This window comes from Mauremys reevesii, linkage group 1, assembly GCF_016161935.1.
Source record: "Mauremys reevesii isolate NIE-2019 linkage group 1, ASM1616193v1, whole genome shotgun sequence".
Classification (NCBI taxonomy): domain Eukaryota; kingdom Metazoa; phylum Chordata; order Testudines; family Geoemydidae; genus Mauremys; species Mauremys reevesii.
Window position 1 is genome coordinate 314,222,864 of NC_052623.1, and position 26,694 is coordinate 314,249,557.

At 46.4% G+C, this 26,694-nt stretch overlaps 1 protein-coding gene and 1 long non-coding RNA gene across 4 annotated transcripts in view; one reads left to right on the forward strand and one right to left on the reverse strand.

Moving 5' to 3' along the window:
* Positions 1 to 7,371: 7,371 nt before the first annotated feature.
* Positions 7,372 to 25,988, reverse strand: LOC120387682. Its single transcript, XR_005590295.1, has 3 exons — positions 25,788 to 25,988; positions 24,049 to 24,098; positions 7,372 to 7,474 (listed from the first exon to the last, which is right to left on the reverse strand). It is a non-coding gene; the product is annotated as an uncharacterized LOC120387682 (long non-coding RNA).
* Positions 25,410 to 26,694, forward strand: part of ST7 (suppression of tumorigenicity 7) — a 228,699-nt gene continuing 227,414 nt past the window's right edge. For 2 of the 3 annotated variants that reach the window (XM_039508628.1, XM_039508630.1), the window contains exon 1: positions 25,410 to 25,872. In XM_039508628.1, the coding sequence (XP_039364562.1) occupies positions 25,605 to 25,872 (268 nt within the window). In that variant the 5' untranslated portion in view covers positions 25,410 to 25,604. The remainder of the gene's footprint in view (positions 25,873 to 26,694) is intronic. The other variant, XM_039508634.1, reaches the window with a different exon arrangement.

Genomic DNA, 26,694 nt, shown 5'->3' on the forward strand with positions numbered 1-26,694 from the left:
TCTTCGAGTGATTAATCATATGCATTCCAGTTAGGTGTGCGCGCGCCGCGTGCACGCTCGTCAGAAGATTTTTACCCTAGCAACACTCGTTGGGTCGGCTGGGCGCCCCCTGGAGTGGCGCCGCTATAGCGCTAGATATAGACCCCTGCCGACCCGTCCGCTCCTCAGTTCCTTCTTACCGCCCGTGACGGTCGTTGGAACAGTGGAGTGCGGCACTGCTGACCTCCACAGCCCTAGCTTCTCACTTGTTTCTCTAACATACTTGTTGTATATAGTTCGATTAGTATAGTTAGATTTAGTTTACTAGTTTAGTTGTAGTTAGTAGATAGTTACTCGGGGAAATTGGGGAGCTAGCCCCTTCCTTTTTCCCCAACCCGGTACGGGCCCATGCCCAAGGCACTGGGGTTTAAGCCGTGCTCGGCCTGCCAGAAGCCGATGCCGGTTGGAGATCCTCACGATTCTTGCCTGCGGTGCTTAGGAGAGTCTCACCTTCCAGATAAGTGCTGCATTTGCAAGTCTTTCAAGCCGAGGACAAAAAAGGAGCGGGACTTTCGCTTGAAGCAGCTCCTAATGGAGTCCACGCTTAGCCCTGCGGCACTGGCACTGGCCGCCCCGCAGTCAGCTTCGGTGCGGAGCACGCAGGCGGTTCCAGTTCGTTCCGGTACTGAGGTCCAGCGGAAACAACAGCTGGCACCGGCACCCCGGCACCGTTCCCTCTCTCCGGGGAAACGCAAGGTGCCTAAGAAGCCATCTGCGCCTGGACCTGCTACCCGGCGCCGGCACCTCCGACAGCGCAACAAGCTGGCGCTGTACCGTTGACTCCGGCACCACAAGGGCCATCGAGTCTGGTACTACCTTGCTCCCCGGAGCACACCACGGTCGAGCTCGCTCTCCCGTCGATGCCTGAGACCTTTTTGACGGCGAGAGAGCTTATAGCATTGACGGAGCCAACGCATTCTCAACCCCCGGCACCACCAGTGCGGGTTGTTAAATTGCGGGTAAGCCGGCTATAATGAGGCCTCCTTCCCCTGACCGGCAGGTCAGACGTTACGCCAGGTCCCGGTCCCGAAGATGTTCCCGCCGCTCCAGATCTTGACACCGCTCGCAGTCCCGGTACCGCTCTCCATCGCGGTACCGGACGTACTCGCGGAGACAATCCCGGTCCCGGTCTCCTGACAGGCGCCATCGTCAACATATCTTAGGCTATGGCTACACTTAGTGCTGCACAGCGCTGCCACGGGAGCGCTCCCACAGCAGCGCTTTGAAGCGCGAGTGTGGTCGGAGCACCAGCGCTGGGAGAGAGCTCTCCCAGCACTGTCCGTACTCCACCTCCCTGTGGGGATTAACGTACAGCGCTGGGAGCCGCGCTCCCAGTGCTGGGGCTCTGATCTCACTGGCGCTTTGCAGTGCTGCAACTTGCAGCGCTGGAGGGGGTGTTTTTTCACACCCTGCTGCAGCGCTGCAAATCTGCAAGTGTAGCCATGGCCTTAGTTCGATTTACCTCGCGTCTTCATGGCGCGGGGTCGATCACTGCGGCACCCTTGTTAACTTTGCTTCTGCCTCTCACCGAGCTGGGAGAGCGATTGGGGATCGATTTATTGCGTGCACACTACGTGTGATAAATTGATCCCCAATAGATTGATCGCTACCCGTCGATTCGGCGGGTAGCATAGACATACTCTGTTACAAATAATTGGATTTTTATAGCTGTTAAGCTTTACTTAAATTGTGGGAATTTTTGTAGAGAATAAGTGTGGTGTGAATTAAGGCACTACTGGAAGATTCATAGACTCTAGAGGTCATCGAGTCCAGTCCCCTGCCCTCATGGCAGGACCAAATATTCCAGTGTTTAACCACCCTCACAGGAACTTTTTCCTAATGTCCAACCTAAACCTCCCTTGCTGCAGTTTAAGCCCATTGCTTCTTGTTCTATCCTTAGAGGCTAAGGTGAACAAGTTTTCTCCCTCCTCCTGATGATAGCAGTTTTCAGGTATCTAAAAAGGGTATCATGTCCCATCTCAGTCTTTTTTCAAACTAAACAAACCCAATTCTTTCAGCCTTCCTTCATAGGTCATGTTTCAAGACTTTTAATCATTCTTGTTGCTCTTCTCTGGACCCTCTCCAATTTCTCCACATCTTTCTTGAAATGTGGTGCCCAGAACTGGACACAATACTCCAGTTGAGGCCTAACCAGCTCAGAGTAGAGCAGAAGAATGACTTCTCGTGTCTTGCTCAAACACACCTGTTAATGCTTTTGAATCATGTTTGCTTTTTTTGCAACAGCATCACACTGTTGACTCATATTTAGCTTGTGGTCCACTATAACCCCTAGATCCCTTTCTGCCGTACTCCTTCCTAGACAGTCTCTTCCCATTCTGTATGTGTGAACCAGATTGTTCCTTCCTAAGTGGAGCACTTTGCATTTGTCTTTGTTAAACTTCATCCTGTTTACCTCAGACCATTTCTCCAATTTGTCCAGATCATTTTGAATTATGACCCTGTCCTAAATGCTCAGATACAATGATGATGAGTGCAGTATCAAAACCTGAACAGAATTCTCATGTTTACAGCATGATCCATTCACTTACGTTTAAGTTGTAGTTCATGGCATAGTAAGAGAAGGATGATGAACGTAGGCTTATGCAAACTTTGTTTATATTTTATAGTAAAATGCTATTGTATTTGTACAGTAATCACAGTAGTGATTAAGATGGCACACCTTTCTGTGGAAGGCTATAAAACTGTTAGTAACTTCAAGAATTTTTTGCTCTGCAACTCTACAGTCTCAATACTGTAAAGAGCTGATTTTCCTCAGCTGCATACTCTTTCAAAATTTAACTAATTAGTCACTTTTTTTAGTGTTTTGCCTACCTGAATACTTTATTGAAAATGTATTGCAAACTAGCTATATTGTTCAATAAACACTGGCAGGATAACAGCTTATAGCAGCTGCAACTGAACAAGGATTTATTGTATAACAAATCTGCAATCCTTTTTTAAGATCTATATACAAATTTTACAGCATTTTTTTTTTCCTGACATACTTGCTGATTAGAAGAACCAGCCAAGGGAAGAATGGGGAGGTGACTGGATGGTTCAGGAGAATTGTTAGACTCCAGACCGTTGTTTGTTTTTTTTTTTCATTTCTAGGTCATTGGTTTGTGTGGTCTAGGTCAGTGGTTTTCAAACTGCAGGTTGCAACCCAGTACTGGATCACGGAATGTAACTGTGTCATGGTGGCTCTGGTCAGCACTGCCGACCGGGCTGTTAAAAGTCCCATCAGGGGTGCTACCCGGCTAAGGCAGGCTAGTCCCTACCTGTTCTGACACCGCGCTGCGCTCTGCAAGCAGCCAGCAGCAGGTCTGACTTCTAGGCGGCGGGGGAACCATGGGTCTCTGCATGCTGCCTGAGCACGGGCTCTGCACTCCCAGCCAATGGGGGAGGGGGGGGGCGGAGTGCCTGTGGGTGAAAGCCACGCAGAGCTGCTTGCACACCTCCATCTAGGAGCCCGACCTACTGCTGGATGCTTCTGGGGTGCAGCACAGTCTGTGGAGCCTGCCTTAGCACCCCTCTGCGCCGTTGACTGGGAGCCATCTGAGGTAAGCCTGCACCCCAATTCCAAGCCCCAACCCTGCCCCCCCAGCCCTGGAGCCCCTTCCTGCACTCCAAACCCCTCATCCCTGGCCCCAGCCCAGAGCCTGCAGCCCCAGCCCAGAGCCCTGACCCCCTCCTAGACCCCAACCTGCCCCAGCCCAGAGCCTCCTCCCACACCCTGAACCCCTCATTCCTGCAGCCCTCATCCCTACACTCCAACCCTCTGCCCCAACCCTGAGCCCCTCCCACACCCCAACCCCCTCATCCCCAGCTCCATTGGGTCATAGGCATCAATAGTTTACTTCAACTAGGTCGCCAGAAAAAAGTTTTAAAACCACTGGTCTAGGGCAACGAGCCTTGACTTAGTACTCACCTATCTGAAATCAGCTTTTGATCTCAGTTCAGTTCCTCGTACACAGACACAGGTAATCACACATAAAAATTGTACTTTTTGTTTGGGAAGAACTACCAAGGAGTGAATAACCACAGATAGCTTACTAGCACCTTGCCCTCTGATGTGGTCCCGCCAGGATCAGACATATTGGAGAGATCATGAGTAGGCAAAGCATTAGCAATGCAGTCTTGCTGTGTGAATTTCAGATTCTGGCTGTTACTCCAACACACTCATTTTTACTTTGGAATTTGCATGATTCAATTCCAACCATGTGGAATAACATTGTATGTTGATTCACACCTTCAGTTACACATTGTACCTAATATGCCATCAATGGGGTCTATGATGTCACTAACTGTAGCAGATATTTTAGTTGCTTTTCTCAAATGGGACAGATTCAGAATGTCTAAATTCTCTTCAGATTCTGCCACGCACCTGCAGGATGGCTTTGAATGGCACTTCACCTCTGTATCTTTCTCAGTATGTAAAATGGAGATAATACTTGGCTACCTCACAGGCTTTTGAATATTCATCAGAACAACACAAAAGTCTTGCGGGGGTGTGGTAATAGACTTAATGTGCATTGTTCTTTTTCTCACAGGACTTCTACTTTTGGAATATAAAGAATCAAACTTGTTTTGTACTGTGCTGTATTAGAAACACTTGGTAGTGACTTGTAAAACAACCCATGTTCATGCTTTTTCCTTGGTTACATGCCACTTAGTGCAGTTTATGCAGCTCTGACATTATGCCATCTGCTGGTTGTACATTTATTTTTCACTTCCATTAAGAGCTCAGTGATATTTCTGTACAATCTACAGTAGGATAGTCCTTCCTCCAGTCACGTTTACCTTTATATGCATTAGTTTGTGTTCAGCTACACTAGACCTCTGGCCAGTTCACGGCTCATTTTTTGTATGTCCTGCTTAAAATTGATGAGCATACATGATGGAATAATCTATGTATAATCCTAAATTGTACACTGTACTGTGCCGACAACCAGTCTTCATACTGATGATCCCATATCCCTAAGCCAGTCAGTGTGTGAAATGAGCATGTCATGCACATAGCTGGCAATAAGTAGATGCTGGCTTAACTTTGTTCCTTGTTTCTAGGCCAAGTGTGATGAATGTGGTAGTAGTAACTTCATACTTCAGAAATAAAAACTTATCTTAGCTGTATCGGGGAAAGGCTATGGTATCTTAGTAGGAAAGAGTGAAATTTATTCTGAGTACCATAAAGCCAGTCTGCCTACAATCGTAGACTTGGTTTGGATTATTTGTTCAAAAAGCTTGCGTTTTTTCCTTGGAATGCAAGTGTCAAGGCTATACAATCAAAATGGGTAGTAATTAGGTGCAGGAATTACAAATAGAAGCTAACTGTCCATTCCCCCTCAGATTTCCCCTCATTGTTCTGTGTCTCACAGGTCCCTAGCCATGTGATTATTAGTGGGATGGAAAAAGAATGTGATCAGATCCAAGTGTTATGGGACAAAGGAGAACCTGCACTTCAGACAAGCTTAAGTGAGGCTGGGGAGACTTAAAGTGTTAATTCCATTCTTGGCTACGAATTTGTATCTATAACTTAGTTTAGTTAGATAAAGCAACAAAATTTAAAGTATATTAATGGCTTTTCTCACACTTGTCTTTCCTTGCTAAGCTGAAACTATGCAGCTGCAAGTCCGTTCTTGTGGTGGTGTTTTTTTCCAAATGCTTGGGTCCAGAGGAGCATGCAAGATTTAGAATCTGAACAGTTCTAGTTTGAAATCACTCAGTGAAAAGAAATCAAATAATTCTCAGCTAACCTGTAGCTTGTTCATCTGTTGACAGAAGCAAAGTATGACTCATACAATCATGGTGTTCAGTTGGATTTGTATTTTACTACTAAAAGAAATGAGCATTTCTGTTGGTGAATATATGGACTATTGTTAGAGCTCATTACTATTGCAATTCTTTAAGTTTCTGCTCAGTAAGAATTGCTAAGAATGCCTTTTTGTTTTGAAATATGTAATCTCCAATACTGAAATGTATAAATATTACTTTTAATTTTAGTAATGCTATCACATATTGAAGATTGTTTTAACAGAGAGACTAAAATGACTGTTGACGCAAAATGGAATTATGTCCAAGTCAGGTAAACCACCATTGTGAGATGACCAACTGACAAGAAATAAGCCATAACCTCCAGTTTGCTTGTGCTTGTTACCTGAGCATTAGGGGGTAGAAACTGAAGTGTAATATGGGGAGGGATGTTTTGTTGAACCAACAACCTAAACTATCTACTTAGTTCCATAATGACAGACTAATAGCCTTAAATACAGACCTGAGTACTACTAAAGTTGTAACTCAGTGCATGACATTTTAAAGAAAAGGACAAACCTGTAATCCAACCTAGAAGAAAAAATATCAGGTATGATGTCATTAGCATTTTTGTATGGTAACTAGTAAAGTGCACCATTCCAGTCCAATAGGTGTGCTGTTGACTTAGGCTATGGCTACACTAGAGACCTTACTGCTGTAGTGCCGCTAGTGCAGACACTCTAAGCCAACGGGCGGGAGCTCTCCTGTTGACTTAATTAATCCACCCCAACGAGTTGCTATGACGGTGGGAGAAGCTCTCCCGCTGACATAGTGCTGTCCACACCAGCGCTTAGCTCGGTGTACCTTATGTCACTCATGAGGGTGGCTTATTGATACCCCTGAGTGACATAAATTGTATCAACCTAAGCCGTAGTATAGCCATAGCCTAAATTAGTGAGAGCATAATCAGGCCTCCAATGTCCTGGGCTTAGTGGAGGCAAGCAGGCATCTAACATAACAGCCATCCTTTTATAAAGCTGCTTGAAAATTTCATAAAAGCAGTGAATCAGGTTGGTCATTCAAACTTTCCTTCCCCTGTCCCCAAACACAGCTCTTTGTCATTTAAAAGTTTTATTTAAGATTTTCAGAGGCAGGAAAAGCTAAACTTCAACTAAAAATAAGCTGAAAGTACTTCACTACTATTATTTTGAGCAGTACAGGAGGAAAGAAATGTGTTTAGAAACATCTCCCTCTATACTGGTTTGGTACTTCAGTGGCTCCTATTCTTCATAAAGAATTCATCTCTACCCTGGGCAATAATGCGGGAGAGCTATCCCTGGAGAAGACATGAGGGAGGAAGGAGCGAGAGTGGAGGTGGACTGTGTTTTGAACTGGATTATCTCCATCACGCCATACTCTTTGGCAAATGTGGCAAATTATCTGTAAAGGAAAGAATTGAAGGAGGAAATGCAGAGTGGGTATATGCTCCAGGTCAACCTGTCAAATTTGAGTCTTGGTGTGGGTTAAGGACACATTAACAGCAAAAAAAATTTGGCTGTTAAGTCTCTTTTTTACTGACCTGTCTTCTGTTGCAGTTGAGAGGGCTGAAGAGGAGGCAGTTGAAAGATGACGAAGTCAGAAACTTTTTCTACTTAGAGGTGTAAAAGTGGTATTTGCTGTCAGTCTCCTAGACGAAAATATTTGAGCTGAGTTATCTTGCACCAAATTACATGGTACAAAAGTAAGGTAGGCCCCTGCAACAATACCATATGGAGCCTTTGGTAGGAGCAATTATCTTATGATGGGGGTTGGATGAAACATCATTGAAGATGGTGGGCATAATAGCTTCCCTTTATACAAGATAAATATAAGCAGTTAAGCTACTTTTGAACTAAGATAGCTGAAACAATAGGAGCTGCTACCCAAAACACAGCCCATGCAAGGCCAGTTAGGAGCTAAGCTTAGTGAGTGGAGGAGTTTCTCTGAGACCTGAGCGTTTAGTTTTGGTGCAGCTGTGTGTCTGGGAACAGACCCAGCCAGACACACTATAGAAGTACTGAGAAGGTAACAGGAAGCCAAGAACAGCCAGAGAAGCACTTGTAATGTGACCTTGAGAGAGAGAGCGAGCTCAGAAACAGCTTTTTGCATAGAATCCTCGCTGGGAATAAAAAGGCATGGAATATTAAGCAAGGAAACTGTCTGCTGTTTGATTCCTACTGTGTTCAGGGAAACAGGACTTTGCATATATTTGGTCTACACTACAGAGAGTTAGGTAGACTCAAGGCAGCTTATGTCGACCTAAGTGTCTACACTAAAAATTGGCTCCTGCTGATGTAACCCCCGCTACACCAACTTAACTCCACCTCCATGAGAGGTGTAGAGTCAGCAGTAGCTAGGTTGGTGTAGTTAAGTCAATGCAGTGTCAGTATATACTTACATCAACTGTTACTGGCTTTCAGAAGCCATCCCACAATGCTCTGCACTAACAGTACAGTTGGTACAAATGCTCCTGGTGATGAGCACCACCGCTGCAAGGAGCATAGTATGGCCATGCAAAAGTGATTTAATTACTGACATCAGCATCCAGCTTCTGAACTTAGGTTGACTTAATTTTGTAGTTTAGACATTCCCTGAGGGAGCCCTACATCAACTCAGTGGTTAGAGCACCTGCCTGCGGGACAACAGACCCCCTGCTCAAATCCTTTCTCTCTCTGATGCGGGGAGAGGGGGGGAATTGGAGCAGCATATCCCACATCTTGGACAAGTGTGCTGAAAGTTACAAGATGGGCACCACCACCTCCTCTGGCCATTTTGTGTGGAGTAAAGCAAGTGCCTAACTCATTCCCTCAAGAAACACTTTAGGTGCCTAAGCTGCCTGATTCCAGGAGATGGGTTCTTCTTCAAGTGATTGCTCCTATGCATTCCAGTTAGGTGTGTGAGCGCCGCGTGCACGTTCGTCGGAAGATTTTTACCCTAGCAACACTCGGTGGGTCGGCTGGGCGCCCCCTGGAGTGGCGCCGCTATGGCGCAGGATATATACCCCTGCCGACCCATCCGCCCCTCAGTTTCTTCTTACCGCCCGTGTCGGTCGTTGGAACAGTGGAGCGCGGCTTAGCTGAGCTCCACTTCCCTAGCTACTCGTAGTTTCTCTTGTTCAGTATATAGTTCAGATGTTTATAGTTGTAGTTAACTTTATTTGTTTGTAGTATAGTATAGTGTATTTATTTCACAGGGGTTCGGGGTTTATCCCCTTCCCCTCACCCGGTGCCAGGTCCGATGCCCGGTCCACAGGGTTTTATAAGGCTCGGCCGGCCGCAAGCCGCTACCAGCAAGAGATCCTCTCCTAAGTGCCTCGAGGGATCTCACCTCACAGATAAGTGCCGCATTTGTGAGGCCTTTAATCCGAGAACAAAAGGGAGCGGGACTTTCGTCTCAAACAGCTCCTGAGGGAGGCAGCTCTTGCTCCTCCACTCTCGGCGCCGAGCGCTGGTTAGTCTTCAAGGAGCGCTCCCTCGGCACCGGATTGCCGGTACCGCCAAGGCCTCTCGGCACCGACCGTCGCTGGCTCCGACGTCTCCTCGGCATGGATCCCTCTCCTGGAGGATGAAGAGGCACAATATCCTTGCTGCGTCCGAGCCGCCTGCTCCGCAGCCAAGCGTTATGCTCAGTCGGATCGCCCGGCACCGATGTCTGCCGCGGCACCGACAATATCCGCACCATTAACTCCGGCCAGGCAAGAGCCGTCGAGTCCGGTGCTGAAAAGCTCCCCGGTACGGACCGTGGTCGAGCTCGCTATGAAGCTGCGTCTGAGCCGCCTGTTCCGCAGCTGAGCGTTATGCTCAGATGGATCGCCCGGCACTGATGTCTGCCGCGGCACCAACAATATCTGCACCATTAACGTGCTGGAAAGCTCCTATGCTCAGTCGGATCGCCCGGCACTGATGTCTGCCGCGGCACCAACAATATCTGCACCATTAACTCCGGCCAGGCAAGAGCCGTCGAGTCCGGTGCTGGAAAGCTCCCTGGTACCGACCGTGGTCGAGCTCGCTATGACACTGCGTCCGAGCCGCCTGCTCCGCAGCCCGAGCGCTCTACTACATCGCACTGCCGGCACCTGTACCTGCTGCGGCACCGACAGTATCAGCACCGTAGACTCCGGCCAGGCAAGAGCCGTCGAGTCCGGCACCTGAACGCTCCCCGGTGCGAGCTGTGGTCGAGCTCACTATTCCCTCCACGCCGAAAACATTTCCACAGCGAGGGAGTTGATGGCAAGGGCAGAGCCTGCGCTGCCTCAACCCCCGGCACCGCCGGTGCGGGTTACATAGTCGATCGGCAAGCCTGCCTTGATCAGACCACCCTCCGTTGGCACCGCAGAGCGGCACCGTTCACGATCGCGGTCCTGCAGATGTTCTCGGTCCCATCACCAATCGAGGTCCCGACGCCGCTCGCAGTCTCGGCACCGTTCTCCATTTCGGTACCAGTAGTACTCACGGCACCGGTCACCATCCCGTTCGCCGGTCTGGTACACTCAGCACCGATCCAGCTCCCGGCACCGGGACGCCCGTAGCCACTCCCGAACATCGAGCCTTGCGCTCTCGGTCGACCGCCTGGCACAGCTCCGGTGGCAGGTCCCGTTCCCGGTACCGGTATGTCTCCCAGTACCGATCCCCGGTGCTGCGTCGAGCGATGTCAGTTAGAGAGGGAGACGCTACCAAGGGCTTTTCAGCTCCTCCAGGGCCATCCAGCCACACATCAGTGTTGTCCCGTGTGGACACTTCATATACGCAGTACTCTGTTTCTGATGTGCCCTCCAGAGTCTTCCAGGAGACCTATCAGTGGTCATTCTAGTCACCTTGGGCGTACTATCACGCCAGAGGCGTACCGGTGGTCCCATCTCACGCCGTTCCGTCGGAGCTCTGAGTGCCAGAGGCGACAATTAGCCGTCCCCCTCCGACCGGTACAGAGCAAGCCCCGGTTCAGCCACTGGGCTCCCAGATCCCACTGGATCAGGAGGTCGTCCAGGAGCGCGAGCCCACGCAGGACCCGCTTGTCCCTGGCCTTTTCTTCTTCCTCCTCCCCAGATGAGGCGGGGGCAGGAACATACTCCTCGGGCCCTCCTCTCATCGAAACGCAAGTACATGGTATCCTCCAGGGGGTACGAGTACCTATATGTACATCTCCCCCCCCCCCCCGCTCCCTTGTCGTCCAGTCCCTCAATGGGACGGAACGCCATGGCCAGCAGGCACCAGCCCCTAAATCCAAGGAGGCTAGGCCTGTGGTCTTACTGGGCCGTAAGATGTACTCGGCAGGGGCCCTGCAACTTTGTGTAGCAAACCAGTAAGCCCTGCTTAGCCGCTACTATGGGTGGCGGTGGGCAAATTTACACAGTCGGTTCTTCAGAACTCCCGTCAAGAGTTCGATGCCCTCCTGGAGCAAAGGAAGAAGCTAGTGAGAGCTTCCCGCCAGGCCTAGCTGGATGCAGCTGACTCTGCTGCCACGACGCTGGCCTTGGGTGTGGCCACGAGGCGCATTACATGGCTCCAGTTATCGAGCCTTCCCTCTCAGCTGCTGCACACTATACAGGACTTGCCCTTCAATGGCAAAGGCCTGTTCTCTGAAAACACTAGCCCTAGGCTGCAAAGCCTAAAGGGCAGCAGGGTCACTTTGCGCTCTCTCTCTCGGCATGCACACACCGGGACTTCAGCACCGACCTTTCCATCCCCAGCCTCACCGCTCTTACCCTGCGCCTAGACAAAGACAGGACTTTGCCAGCGGGCATGGCTTACGCGGTCGTAAGCGTCAATCAGGACCCCAAAGGAGCCGAAATTAGGGTCCTTCTAACCACCAATGGGGCAAAAGCCTACCCATCCTCGTCCCTCTTAAGGACCCCTCTCGCGAGCAATTCCTCTTGCAAGAGGTGCGGACGCCCTTCTCCATCGGAGCTATACAGGAGGTACCTAAGGACGAAACCTAATCCCCTAGGCGAAGGGAGGTCTCAGACCTATCCTAGACCTGCGGGAACTCAACAAGTTCACGATGCAGATAAGTTCCGCATGGTACCCATGGGGACCGTCATCCCACCCTTGGATCCCGGAGACTGGTATGCCGCCCTCGATATGAAGGGCGCGTATTTTCACGTCGCCATTTCTCCTCCGCACAGAAGGTACCCTCGGGTTGAGGCCTACCGTTGTCATTCCCAGTATACAGCCCTCCCGATTGGCCTCTATACAGCCCAAGGGTATTCAAAGTGCATGGCTGTAGTCGCTGCCTCTCTTCGACACCGTCGGATACACGTTCTCCGTATCTAGACGATTGGCTCATTCGAGAGACCACCGGGCCCAAGTTACCAGTCATGTGGGCATCGACACGGACCTATTCCTGTGTCTAGGCCTGATGATCAATAGAAAAATCCACTCTGATTCCCACACAGGGAATAGAATTCATTGGGGCCATCCTGGACTCCAGTCTCGCCAGAGCCTGCTTACCTCAGCCTCGGTTTCAGGCGATGGTAACAACTGTACGAGGTCGACGGACCTTTCCGACAACTTTGGCTCGCACTTGCCTAGGTTTCCTGAGTCACGTGGCTGTCTGCACGTTTGTAACCAAACATGCCAGGCTTCGCCTCCGTCCACTTCAATCGTGGCTCACCTTGGTGTACCACCCGGGCAGAGATAGCATACTCATGGTCGTCTCATTCCCCCCGAGCATCCTAGGCTCCCTCGACCGGGAGTCAGCGCCCTCCCTGGTGTATCCAGGGATGCTGTTCTATTCACCCCTTGGGGTCCCTCAGGACAGACACCCCATCTCTTGGCTGGGTGCTCACCTGGCTCAGTTTCGCACTCACGGCCTTCAGTCGGCTCAAGAGCTGGCCTTACACATCAATGTCCGAGAGCTGAGAGCAGTCTGCCTTGTATACCAGGCGTTTCAGCTGGCGGATCGCCTCAGCAGATCCTTCCTGTCTCACAAGTGGTCGTTTCCTCCGGACATTATCCATTCCGTTTTCCGGAAGTGGGACTTTCCCCGCATAGCCCTCTTCGCTCTCGCGAGAACGAAAAGAGAGAGACGTTCTCCTCATTCCAAGGCCTCTCCCCAGGCTCGGTCTTGGAGATTTTCTGATGCCGTGGATAAGCCATCTCCTGTACGCTTTCCACTGTTCCCGCGGGTTCACAGGGTCCTGCTAAAACTCCGCAGAGACAGAGCACACCTGATCATGATCACTCCAGTGTAACCCAGGCAGCACTGGTACACGACGTTGCTATACCTGTTGGTAGCCAACCCTCTTCCCCTGCCTCTTTGCCCAGACCCCATGACGCGGGATCACGGCAAGCTTCACCACCTGGACTTGTAATCCCTGCACCTCACAGCTTGGCTGCTGCGTGGCTAAACCGATCCGAGTTACGTTGTTCTGCCTCAGTTCTACAGGATTCTCTGGGGTGGTAGAAAATCTTCCACTCGGTTAACGTATCTGGCCAAGTGGAAGCGTTTCTCCTGCTGCTTTGAAACACGCAATGTTTTTCTGCCGAGGTCCCGATCTATTCCATCTTGGACTACCTCTGGTCTCTCAAACAGCAGCGCGATCATCATTAAGGATACACTTGACAGCCATCTCTACCTTCTACCCAGCGGAGACTGGCTGCTCCGTATTCTTACACCTTGTGGTTTCTAGGTTCCTCAAGGGGTTGGAGCATTTGTACCCCCCCCAGTGGGACCCCGACATAAACCTGGGTCTTCAACCTGGTTCTAACCAGTTTTATGACTGCCCTATTCGAGCCAATGACAACATACTCATTGATATACCTGTCCTGGAACACAGTTTCCCTGTAACCTTTCCAGCAGCCAGACGAGTCTCCAAGCTTCAGGCTCTCACACTGGACCCACGATATACTGTGTTCCTCAAGGACAAAGGCAGTTATTACCACGTCCGACCTGCCTCCCTAAGGTGATGTCGGCCTCTTATATCTACCAGGATATCTTCCTTCCGGTCTTCTTTCCGAAGCCACACTCATTGCAAGGAGAGCAACAATTGCCCTCCCTAGACCATCCGTAGGGCATCCGCAATCTATATCTAGCGGACAGAGCCCTCTCGTAACACCCCCAAACCTTCGTCGTACTGGCATACCGGACGAAGGGCATACCTGTCTCCTTCTAGAGGATTTCATCTTCAATGATGTGGTGCATCCACACCGCCTGTGTTTTGGCCCATGTTCCACAGAGCCACCTTGCTGCACATTCCACCAGGGCTCAGGCTTCTCTGCTGCCTTCCTGGCTCACATACCCTTTCAGGGGATGTATCGTGCAACTACCTGGTCCTCGGCCAAGAGTCCAGAGCTGATGCAGCCTTTGGCTCAGCAGTTTTGCATTCTGCAACATCTAACTCCGACCCCACCGCCTACGTAAGGCTTGGGAATCACCTAACTGGAATGCATAGGCGCAATCACTCGAAGAAGAAAAGACAGTTATTCACCGTTGTAACTTGTTCTTCGAGATGTGTTGCTCCTATCCATTCCAGACCCGCCCTCCTTCCCCAGTGTCGGAGTAGCCGGCAAGAAGGAACTGAGGGGCGGATGGGTCGGCAGGGGTATATATCCTGCGCCATAGCGGCGCCACTCCAGGGGGTGCCAGCCAACCCACCGAGTGTTGCTAGGGTAAAAATCTTCCGACGAATGTGCACGCGGCGCGCACACACCTAACTGGAATGGATAGGAGCAACACATCTCGAAGAATAACAGTTAAAATGGTGAGTAACTGTCTTTTCCTGTTTGTGGATCTCTGACAGAGATAGGTGCCTCCCTGCTGCCTGGAATTAGGTGCCATCTCTTAAGGTGTGTGTGCGGGGGAGTGCTTTAGGACACTTATCTCCCAGTGTTTCTGTTGACAGATGGAAAGTTAAGGTAAGTGCTATATGTGTTAATTGCAGGAATTTTGGAAAGAAAAGTCAAAGTGGGAGACATGCTTCACAATAGGTGTACTAAAGAAACTAGCAAGTCTTCACTAACTGAATAACCACACTGAACATATTATTCCACACAAAAAGATGAAATATTTAATGCCCGGAAAAGTCAGTGTCCCTTCTACCTTCCCCATCCTCTAAATTTCTTTCAGGAAAGTAAACTTTGGCTTCTCTCAGACTGATTTATTGTCCTTCCCTTCAACCTAAAATGGGAAAGGAGAAAACGCTTCTGGTTTCTCTCCAGTCTTTCAGCCATCTGTCTCTGCCTCCTTTCTCCCACAGCCTCAGTGGCCTTTGGGGATGCACTGAACGTGTGTGGAGATGCCAAATTCTGACTTGCCAAGAGCTCTTTTTGACCAAAGGCCAACCTTGCTTTCATTATTTCTTTATCAATCCTAAGCGTGCACATTCCCATTGGCTTCATACAGCTCCTGGGTTTTATGGAGGGAACAGGCTTTCTTCATAAAATACTTCACAGAATACATGGCTCAGCATGATTGATAAGAAATATGTAAATGTTGCTGGCTAATATTTTGATGGGATGCTTTCAAGAAAATTTCAGTGTGCTTTAGTAAGTAATGTCGGGGGGTTCACTGGTTGGCAGACCACCTACAGTTGACCTGAGAAATGTGAGTGCTCCAGGTGAAATTCCTTCTTGGTACTAAAACAAAAAAGGATGAAAATATTACAATGTGTGTTTCAAGCCTGAAAGGTAAAGAAAAAAGCAAAACAAGTGTAAAGCCTTTTTCTGATTTAAGGATAACCTTACACTGCCTGAAAATATTTTATTCCATTTTGAATGTTTATTGCTCATTCTAATAACTCCTTTAAGTTGTGTTTGAATTGATTATTTCACTAACACTGCATAGGAGCTGGACCAAATTCCATTTTCTTGTCTTTTTCATGGCATTGCTTTTCTATAAAGATTTAAAGCATAAGGCTTTCTTCCCCCTGCACCTTTGCCAACTTTCAAAGTGTGTTCTTGCTCACCTCCTTTGGCAAGGGGTCTTTAGTGACCTGGAAAGCCTTCAGTAGGTGTTTTGGTGGAGATTGGTCTGCTGTTCACTTTCTCCATCCTCCTCCAATTTAAACATGTCTTCAGTAAGTTAGGGATCCTGCTCCCTCTAATTGGACAGTCTCTCAGTCTGTCTCCGTTACCAGTTGCAATGCTGGGGATAAGATTGGCAACACTGCATTCTCCATTTGCCGAGTTATTTGTCAGATCAATATCATTACTCTGGCTTGCTTGAGAAGTAGGGAATGAACACAATTCTCCCTTTTTACGGTCTTCTCTGAAATGTGACACTCTCGGTGTATAGAAGCTCCCCTTGAATGAATACTGGCAGATTTTATACTACTACTATCCTCCTTTTCTAAAGCTTGAGATTGGGCCTGCAGTGCCATGAATATGAGTTTAAGATTCTGGGTGACAGAAAAATTCCAGACTGAACACTCAGTTTAGAAATCTGTATTAGGACTGTCGAGATTTAAAACAAATTAATTGCGCGATTAATCGCACTGTTAAACAATAGAATACCATTTATTTAAATATTTTTGATGTTTTCTACATTTAAGTATACTGATTTCAATTAAAACAGAATAAAGTATATAGTGCTCATTTATATTTTATTACAAGTACTTGCACTGTAAAAAAAAATAGTATTTTTCAATTCACCTAATACAAGTACTGTAGTGCACTCTCTCTATCATGAGTTGAACTTACAAATGTAGAATTATGTACAAAAAATAACTGCATTCAAAAATAAAACAATGTAAAACTTCAGAGCCTACAAGTGCACTCAGTCCTACTTCTTGTTCAGCCAATCACTAAGACAAACAAGTTTGTTTACATATACAGGAGATAATGCTGCCTACTTCTTGTTTGCAATGTCACCTGAAAGTGAGAACAGGCCTTCACATGGCATTGGTGTAGCCAGCATTGCAAGATATTTACGTGCCTCATGTGCTAAAGATTCATATGTGCCTTCATGCTTCAACCACGATTCCAGGGGACATGTGTCCATGCTGATGATGGGTTCTGCTCGATAACAATCCAAAGCAGTGCAGACCGATGCATGTTCATTTTCTGAGTCAGATGCCACCAGCCAAAGATTGATTTTCTTTTTTGGTTGGTCGGATTCTGTAGTTTCATCATCAGAATGTTGCTCTTTTAAGACTTTTGAAAGCATGCTCCACTCCTCGTCCCTCTCAGATTTTGGAAGGCACTTCAGATTCTTTGTGTTTTGTGAAATTGGCTGTGAAAGCATAGGCGCCAACTTTCTCCGTCCCCTGACTCCACCCCATCCCCACCCCTGGCCCCGCCCCATTCCAACTCCACCCCCAAAGTCCCCGCCCTAACTCTGCCCCCTCCCTGCACCTATTGGATCCCTTCCCCAAATCCCCGCCTCTTCCCTCCCGCCCCACGAATCAGCTGTTTTGCAGTGCAAGCGCTGGGCTGGAGGGGGAGAAGCAGGATGCGGCGGCATGATCAAGAAGGAGGTGGAGGTAAGCTGGAGCAGGGCGGGGCTATGGGGAGCTGCTGGTGGGTGCTGAGCACCCACCAATTTTTTTCCGTGGGTGCTCCAGGCCCAGAGCACCCACAGAGTTGGCGCCTATGAGTGAAAGTGTTCTTAAAATTAACATGTGCTGGGTCATCATCCGAAACTGCTATAACATGAAATATATGGCAGAATGCAGGTAAAACAGAGCAGGGGACATACAATTCTCCCCCAAAGGAGTTCAGTCACAAATTTAATTAACACATTTTTTTAATGAGTGTCAACAGCATGGAAGCATGTTCTCTGGAATGGTGGCCGAAGCATGCAGGGGCATACGGATGTTTAGCGTATCTGGCACAAATACCCTGCAATGCCAGCTACAAAAGTGCCATGCAAATGCCTGTTCTCACTTTCTGGTGACACTGTAAACAAGAAGTAGGCAGCATTATCTCCTGTATATGTAGACTAACTTGTTTGTCTTAGTGATTGGCTGAACAAGAAGTAGGACTGACTGGACTTGTAGGCTGTGAAGTTTTACATTGTTTTGTTTGAATGCAGTTATGTAACAAAATCTATATTTGTCAATTGCACTTTCATGAGAGAAATTGCACTACAGTACTTGTATGAGGAGAACTGAAAAATACTATTTTTTTCTTCTACAGTGCAAATATTTGTAATCAAGAATAATACTTTGATTTTCAATTACAACACAGAATATAATATGAAAATGTAGAAAAACATCCAAAATATGTAAATTTTCAATTGGTATTCTATCAACAGTGTGATTAAAACTGGGAATAATTTTTGTAATAGTGATTAATTTTGAGTTAATCGTGTGAGTTAACTGTGATTAATCGACAGCTCTAATCTGTACATTTAAACACTTGTTCCACTTACCTTGTTTTATCTCAGCAAAAATGCATTAAAAACTCAGCACTAAGTTTAAGCTTCAGTCTATATCAGCATATTTTAAATTCCCTGGTGTGACAAAGTTCCTCCTCTACCTTGGTGGGTCCTGTGCTTATTGGCAGACTTGCACACCTCAGTGTTCTTCCCCACAGTCTGGGTCAACTCCTCATGTGTCTGATCAGGAGTTGGGAGGTTTGGGGGGAACCCAGGCCCACCCTCTACTCTAGGTTCCAGCCCAGGGCCCTGTGGATTGCAGCTGTCTATAGTGCCTCCTGGAACAGCTGCATGACAGCTACAATTCCCTGGGCTACTTCCCCATGGCCTCCTCCCAACACCTTCTTTATCCTCACCACAGGACCTTCCTCCTGGTGTCTGATAACACTTGTACTCCTTAGTCCTCCAGCAGCACACCCTCTCACTCTCAGCTCCTTGCACCTCTTGCTCCCAGCTCCTCTCTCACACTTCCTCTCCTCTGGCTCCCCCCTCCCTGACTGGAGTGAGCTCCTTTTTAAACCCAGGTGCCCTGATTAGCCTGCCTTGATTGGCTGCAGGTGTTCTAATCAGCCTGTCTGCCTTAATTGGTTCTAGCAGGTTCCTGATTACTCTAGTGCAGCCCCTACTCTGGTCACTCAGGGAACAGAAAACTACTCATCCAGTGACCAGTATATTTGCCCTCTACCAGACTCCTGTACCCCACTGGTTTGGGTCTGTCACACTGGGTAATGCACATGTTCTACTCCAATACAGACTTCTGTGTCTCTAATATCAGACATTTGATTGATATGAGCTGAAAACTGTTGGTTACGTTACCCCACTAACTTTCCTCAAATGCTTGTGTGATGGGTTTGGTTACAGAGACCCCCTTGGGACTGTCATCTGATGTGCTAAAACTACCTCTGAGCCCATTTTCCCTGTCAGCTTGGGACTCCAGCACCCTATCTTGTTGAGCCAGACATGCAAGCCTGCTGCAACACAGACCCAGTGTCTGAACCTTGTCCCCAAAGCTGCAGGCTTTAAATGAAAAATACTCAGCAGGTACTCTTGTCTCCAGCACCCAGACACACAGCTCCCAATGGGATCCAAACTCCAAATCAATCCATTTTACTCTGTATAAAGCTTATACAGGGTAAACTCAAACTGTCCGCCCTCTATAACACTGGCCGAGAGAGATGCACAGCTGTTTGCTCCCCTAGGTATTAATCACTTACTCTGGGTTCAATAATAAAAGTGATTTTATTAAGAATAAAAAAGTAGGATTTAAGTGGTTCCAAGTAATAACAGACAGAACAAAGTAAGTTACCAAGCAAAATAAAACAACACTCATGTCTAAGCCTAATACAGTTAAGAAACTGAATACAGGTAAATCTCACCCTCAGAGATGTTCCCATAAGCTTCTTTCACAGACTAGACTCCTCCTTAGTCTGGGCCCAATCCTTTCCCCTGGTACAGTCCTTGTTCCAGCTCAGATGGTAGCTAGGGGATTTCTCATGACTGCCGCCTTTGTTCTGTTCCACCCCCTTTTATAGCTTTGGCCCAAGGCAGGAATCTTTTGTCTGTCTGTCTGTTCCCACCCTTCCTTTAAATGGAAAAGCACCAGGTTTAAGATGGATTTCAGTACCAGGTGACGGGATCACGTGTCACTGTAAGACCCCATTCTCTATTCTTTCAGGGTTGGCCTGCATGTACGCAGGAAGGTTTGCGAGTAAACAGACCCATTTACAACCAATTGTCCTGGTTAACGGGAGCCATCAAGATTCCATTAATGGCACACTTTGCACAGTTACAACAGGACTTTAGAATAATACTTCATATTTTTAGCTAGATACAAGAATGACACCTACATACAAATAGGATGAACACACTCACTAGATTATAAACTTTGTAATGATACCTTACAAGAGACCTTTTGCATGAAGCATATTCCAGTTACATTATATTCACATTCATTAGCATATTTCCATAAAACACATGGAGTGCAACATCACAGCTTGAACTCCAGTTAGGATGATTTTAACAAACCATCACAGCTTCCACTGTCACTGTCTTCTCCCACTCACCCATTGATCCTTAATTATTTGATTTGTATCTAGATTAGATTAAAAAGTAATTTGGAGCAGACTTCTCTTACATATTTATTCAGTACCATGTTGCATCTAAAGTGCTATAAATATTTACTAACCTTATTTATCAAGCTAATTGCTATGGGTAGATGAAAAATTAGGAGATAATTTCTTTTTCAGTAATTCTAACTCTAGTACTACAGTTAATGGGCCATGTAACTCTTGCCCTGGACATTATCAATAATCAGATATAAATGTACACTGAGGTGAGCATCAAGATTTATTGACCCAGGAAGACAATTCCTGATGTTCACTGACACATGAAGCCAATGTATATGTTGTTTTCAGATACGTCTGAGGGGGGTGTTCAGAATGTCTGGCAATCTCTCTGGTCTGGTCAAGAATTTCTTAAGTGTCACATTTTAAAAAAATGTGACATTCTAAAGAGGATATAAATTAGAGGCCCAGAAAAAGCTATTGGCCTCTGAGCCAGTCAGAGAGCAGAGACTTCAAGGTTTACTGAAATGTTTGTAAAATTACATTAACATGGGTAGACTTAAACTACACATTTATTTTAAAATAACATTTGACAATAACTTTTTTCTTACATGCCAGGACCTGAGTTCAAGATTCAGTATTTCTGCTGAAAGAGCTGCTGACATCACCAACACCTAAATTGGACAAGAAAACTTTAATTTCCTGCCCTGTTTTAGATATTATAAAAGATCATCAACAATTTCAGGAGAAACAAACTCCTGAATTTAGGTTATGGCACATAAACTAGGAGTAGTTGGGTTATAAACTATTTGGGGCTGGAACGGGTGCATTTTCTGGTTGTGCACAGCATAAAGAAATCTATTAGCACTTAAAATATTGGATAATTTGGGTCTAAGCAGGTAAGTAAAAAAAAATTTGTTTGTTTTTAAAATACATTTCTTTTATAATGAAGACTACAACTGTATTCTGTTATGGCCTGACTGCCTCAATCACTTGGCTTCTGAACAATTTGTTTTTGCTTTTTAAAATGTCTTTTCATTATTAGGATCCCTCTTCAATGGAATACAAAATGGAAATATTGTGTGTGTAATGAGAGACTAGGAACTGAAGATTCAACATGTCTCTGAAGAGCATTTTAGTTCACCTTTCATGCAAAAATGCTCAGAATATAGTCATTTGCACACATTATTATCTAATGAGCTAATTTTCTCCAAACCTCAGTGTTATTGGCAATAGTAATGTATTAATTTGTTCACGATTGTTTTCAGTCAGTCATGATCAAGCATAGCTTATAAGTATGTGTACTTAAAATGTAAAACAAGTTAAGCTATTTTATACATATGGGTAGATGTAATACCTGTTTTTGTTTCTTGTTTACCTTTCTAATGAATACGTATACTAGAGGCAGTGAGAGAGCGTGCTACCACGAATCTGAAAAGCTGGGTTCTGTTGCTAGCTCTGTCTCACTCACTGACACACCTTGTGCAAGCTACATAGCCAATCTGGTTCATTTCCCCCCCCTCTCTTTATAACAGTTATAATACTTGTTCACCTCCTCATAAAGATATTTGAGATTCTTGGAATAAATAGCATGACATGACTGCAAAGTATTAATTATTAATAGAATTCTGGTGGAAATAGAAAGGGTCATACATAATTAAGTAGGAAGCAAGGTAAAAGACTACTTAAAATACACACTTAAAATGTTTTGATGTTCTGGCCTTTTTGGTGTTGTGGAGAAAACAGAACTGAATGACCTAAAGAAGCCAAAACAATTCACTCTAGTTTTTCAACTATAAGAATTAGAAAGATCAGAGGTTAATGTATAAACATTTTAAAATTCTTTACAATTAATCCTGACCAAAATCTTGGAATAATATCAGATAAGAGCTCTACATCATAGGGTAGAAAACAATGATAGACAGTAAGGCATATCTAGTGGGGTCCATCCAGGGTCCGTACAATTCATTATTTTAATTAATGACTTTGATAATGAAATGGCAAATAAGCTTATAAAATCTGCAGATGACACCAAACTGGGAGGGGTTGCAAGCACTTTGGGGGACAGGATTAGAATTCAAAACAACCTGGAAAAATTAGAGAATTGATCTGAAATCAACAAGATGAAATTCAATCAAGACAAGTGCAAAGTACTTCAAGTAGGAAGGAAAAAATAAATGTACAACCACAAAATGGGGAATAACTGGTTAGATGGCAGTACAGCTGAAAGTGAACTGGGGATTATAGTGGGCACAAACTAATATTCTGGGGTGCATAAGCAGGATTGTTATATGTAAGACACGGGAGGTAATTGTCCCACTCTACTCAGTACCGGTGAGGCCTTCGCTGGAGAACTATGCCCAATACTGGGTTTCCACACTTTAGGAAAGATGTTGACAAACTGGAGAGTTCCGTGAACAGCAACCAAAACAATAAAAGGTTTAGAAAACCTGATCTATAAGAAAAGGTTAAAAAAAAAAACTGAGCAAGTTTTGACTTGAGAAATGACGACTCATAACAGTCTTCAAAAATGTTAAGTGTTGATATATAGAGATGGTGATCATCGTCATGTCCACTGAAGGTAGGTCAAGTAGTAATTGGCTTAATCTGCAGCTAGGGAGATTTAGGTTAGATATTAAGAAAAACTTTCCAATTATAAGGGTAGTTGAGCTCTTGAATTGACTTCCAAGGGCCATTGTAGAATCCCCATCAGTTTTTAAGATGAGGTTGAACAAATACAGGGATGATCTAGGCTTACTTGGTTCTGCCTTAGTGCGGGGGACTGAACTTGATGACCTCTTGAGATCTCTTTCATCCCTACATTTATGATCCTATGTTTAGTTCTGTAATACAAAGAATAATAGTTTCAAACTATGTAGGGGAAATTTATTTTAGTCAAAGAGTGCACTGTCTTTTATGATTACAAAGAGGACCAAGGTTTATTGCCACAAAATAAGAAATAACTGCATTATTGGAATAATACTGATATTAGTTTGCAGACAAGCTTGTGGTGCCTTAATCTTCCTTTCCTTTTTAAAACCAAGAAAGAGAAGCTCAAACATTCAAAATGCAGTGCTGTTTTATATATAGATGTCTACTTTTCATTTTCTGACTATAACCTAACTATAAACATGGATGTTGTAACAGACCTTTCCAAAATGATCATATTTTCTGATTAATGGCTTTGGTGATTCATTTAGTGCCACCCATCCCTCTGAATCACCGTCACACCAATGCTCCAGTAGGTTAATTTGGTCATCACGTGACATTGAAGCACCATTTTTGGATGAGACATAAAGATGATGTCCTAAACCCTTTTCATTGATTAAAAATCCCATGGTACTGTTTGGAAAAAAAAAATAGAGGTGTTGACCTTGATGTCTTGGCTTAACAAGGTGTAGGCCTGGCTTGACATGAGTCATGAAAAATGGAGGAGGCCTCATTTCTTGGAAGACAGGATTAGGGAGGTAAATAGATCAGCAGATTGAAAACAGAATATTTGTACTAGGATAGGAAAATGGGTCAGTGAGCTAGAAGACAGAACCTCTAAACCAGATAAGATAAGGGGAGGGACCACCCAGGGAACCACTTACAGAAAACAAAATAACAATTGTCAAGATAAGTCAGGAATGTAAGAATGAGGTAAAAGAGTAGGTCGAATACAGGGACTGGTTCCTACACAGTAGCCAAGCCAATCCCAAAAGGTGTAAAGCAATTAATTGTGTAAATGTATATTAAGTGAGAGGGTTTCTGTGTAACTTTGGAGCTATAATGTACCCTGCATTCTCCCCCTGCATTTTCATCTGATTAACTTAGTGTAGTGTTGTTGTATGCCAAATAAAAATACCTGAGTGACAGCTGGAGTCTGAGTTCTTGGGTAGTCGAGTGGAAAGAGATCTAGAAGACAATCCCAACACAAGGCACATGAGCTAATTGCAATCTGTTTACCAAAGCTTTATGCAATTTTATTTGGCCACTGAAGTATTCATAACCTACTGTCTTAGAGAAAAGTTTAACTTTTCTATTTGCTGTTGGAGTTGTCACTTTTCACCCATGATGGCCACATTTCAGTGATATGTACATAAAGTAAACCCTGAGTAGAGTTGGTATATCAGTTTGCTTGTAAAATTCTATGATTATTTCTATTCTGTTATTGCCCATATTGTACTAGGCACTGCCCCAACTCCAAGGAAGACATCATCTCAATCCAAAGGCATTAGTCTAATGAGACAAGCAATATACAGAGGAAAGAGGGGGAAATCAAATACACGCACCCTAATAATTCCTAGCTTATATGTATCACATACATCTTTTTAAAAAATAAGAATCAATTATGCCCAACAGTCTCTGCGTTCTGCCAGCACTACTAGTAGTAATTTCTTGTGTCATGGCAGAAATGTGTCTTAGAGACAAAATGGATGAGAAATGCACTTTATTAATGTAAAGAATGTTATTACTGTAGGGTTATGCTTGATCTACACCTTTATAAAACTCATTTATTTTTACTGTGGTAGTGCCTAAAGACTAGAGATTCTTATGGATCAAGACCCATTGGGCATTATTCAGACAAGTATAGACAGGTTGGGAAAAACAAGTAACAATGCATTTTTATTTTGACATTATTAACTTAGCAATAGTTTGCAAAGAACCTGATCCCATGTGAAATTATGGTGGGTTGGGAGCTCAGCTGGATTTGAGAACATCAGCCCAGGCTTTGGAATAACATGGAAACCCGGGATGCAGTTGTTTTTTTTACAACCCCATGTTCTTTATTACAGGTACCTCTGCTCCACTTTCATAAGGTAGCAAACAGGCTGCTACCATTGCCCCATGCCTCAGTGACTGATTTACAGACAACCCATCAACCTTAGCACATAGAACTAGGGAGCCAATGGAATTCTATTATAACTGTGCTAGAGATTATACTCTCAGAGATGCTTCCAAAACTCTCTTCCCCTTTCAAAAGGGTTGAACTGTCTGGGTGGGGGAAGGTATCTTCTTTTCTCTCTTCACCCTCATCCCCCAGAATCTGAGCCCTGAAAGGGTCTTTCCCCTTCTGCAGAGGTTAGGCCCTCCTCCCTACCCCTAATCTAGTGTGGAAGGTGGTGGTGGAGAGAAAATCCCTAAAAAGGTTCATCCTTTAGAGGTTCAGCTTTGTGCAGAATCCAACCACTATGCCAGCCAGTTTGCTGCGAGCACCTGCAAATAGACCTCAGAGGCTGTTCAGTTCATGTGGTTTTTCGGTGAAATCAGTTTAATTGGGATCACCCAGCTGCAGCTGTAAACTGGAGCACTACAGGCACAGGGAAAAAGGCAGACAGAGTTGGGGTGGGGCTATTTTGCGTGTGTAGGGTTTTTAAATATATTTTTCTTCATTATGTTACGGCTGGAAGAGATGCCTGTATGGAAACCCTAGGGGAGGGGGGAGTCTACTTTGGGAGGCATGAATCATCCCATAAATACACACTGAGAGGTTGTGGCAGCAGAGAGCAGGGTTGGCTTTTCTTCTTCTTCAAAAACATGGCTGAAGCTGGGACAGGCTTTCTGGAGCAGCTCAAGTCCTGCATCGTCTGGTCATGGACTTACCTCTGGACCCTGTGGTTCTTCATCATGCTTTTCCTGGTCTACATCCTGAGGGTGCCTTTGAAAATCAATGACAATCTAACCACAGGTAAACCCTATTCTCCTCGGAAACCTCGCGGGCGCTTTCCCGCAGCCCCCCCTCCCTTCCCCAAGTTAGTGCAACTTGTGCTGGAGAGAGGGACACGTCTGCAGGCTGAGCCCGTCCGCGAGCCGCGCAAGGGGCTCGCTGAGGAGCTGCCCGGCGGGGAGGCGGATTATATTGGAAAACTGAACCCATCCCCCCTCGCCCCAGTTCAGACTCCTGCTCTCCCTTTGCAGCCTGGCACATGAGCCCTGGATTCCCCCTCCTCCCCCCTCGCCTGTTGCAGGCTCCTCAGGTGCCCTTTGGCTGCTGGCGCTGGAGGGGGGGGGGAGGGACTGCCCGTTGCCTAGACCCCCCCCCCCCTTGCAGCTGGCTGCTCCCCCGCCTAGGCCAGGCGGGAGAGACGCGGGGCAGCCCTCGCTCTGCGTCTGTGCACGGAGCAGGGGCAGTTTATTGCCCTGCTCCGCCCGCCGCGACCGGTTGCTGCAGCTGGCTGAGAACCTGCCCCTCCGATGGGGTTCAGAACCGCCCCCCCACCCCCGCAGCGCTGCCTCCGGGAGCCCCAGGGCTGCCTGCCTGCCCCGGGCAAGCCCCCTGCCCCTCCCCCGCGTCTGCTGGCAGCTGGAACCCGCTTCTCCCGTCCCTGCGGCTCCTTCTCTCCGCCAAGGGCCGGGCAAGCGCGCGCTGCACGGGGCAGTGCCGGGTGCGCCTAGGGCGGCCCGCCGGGGCGTGGGAGGGTCCGCCGGCGGTGCACAGCTGGGGAATAGCCACAGGCCGGAGAGCAGAGCCAAGCTTGCCTTGAGGAGAAGGACAGCCGGGTCCCCCTCC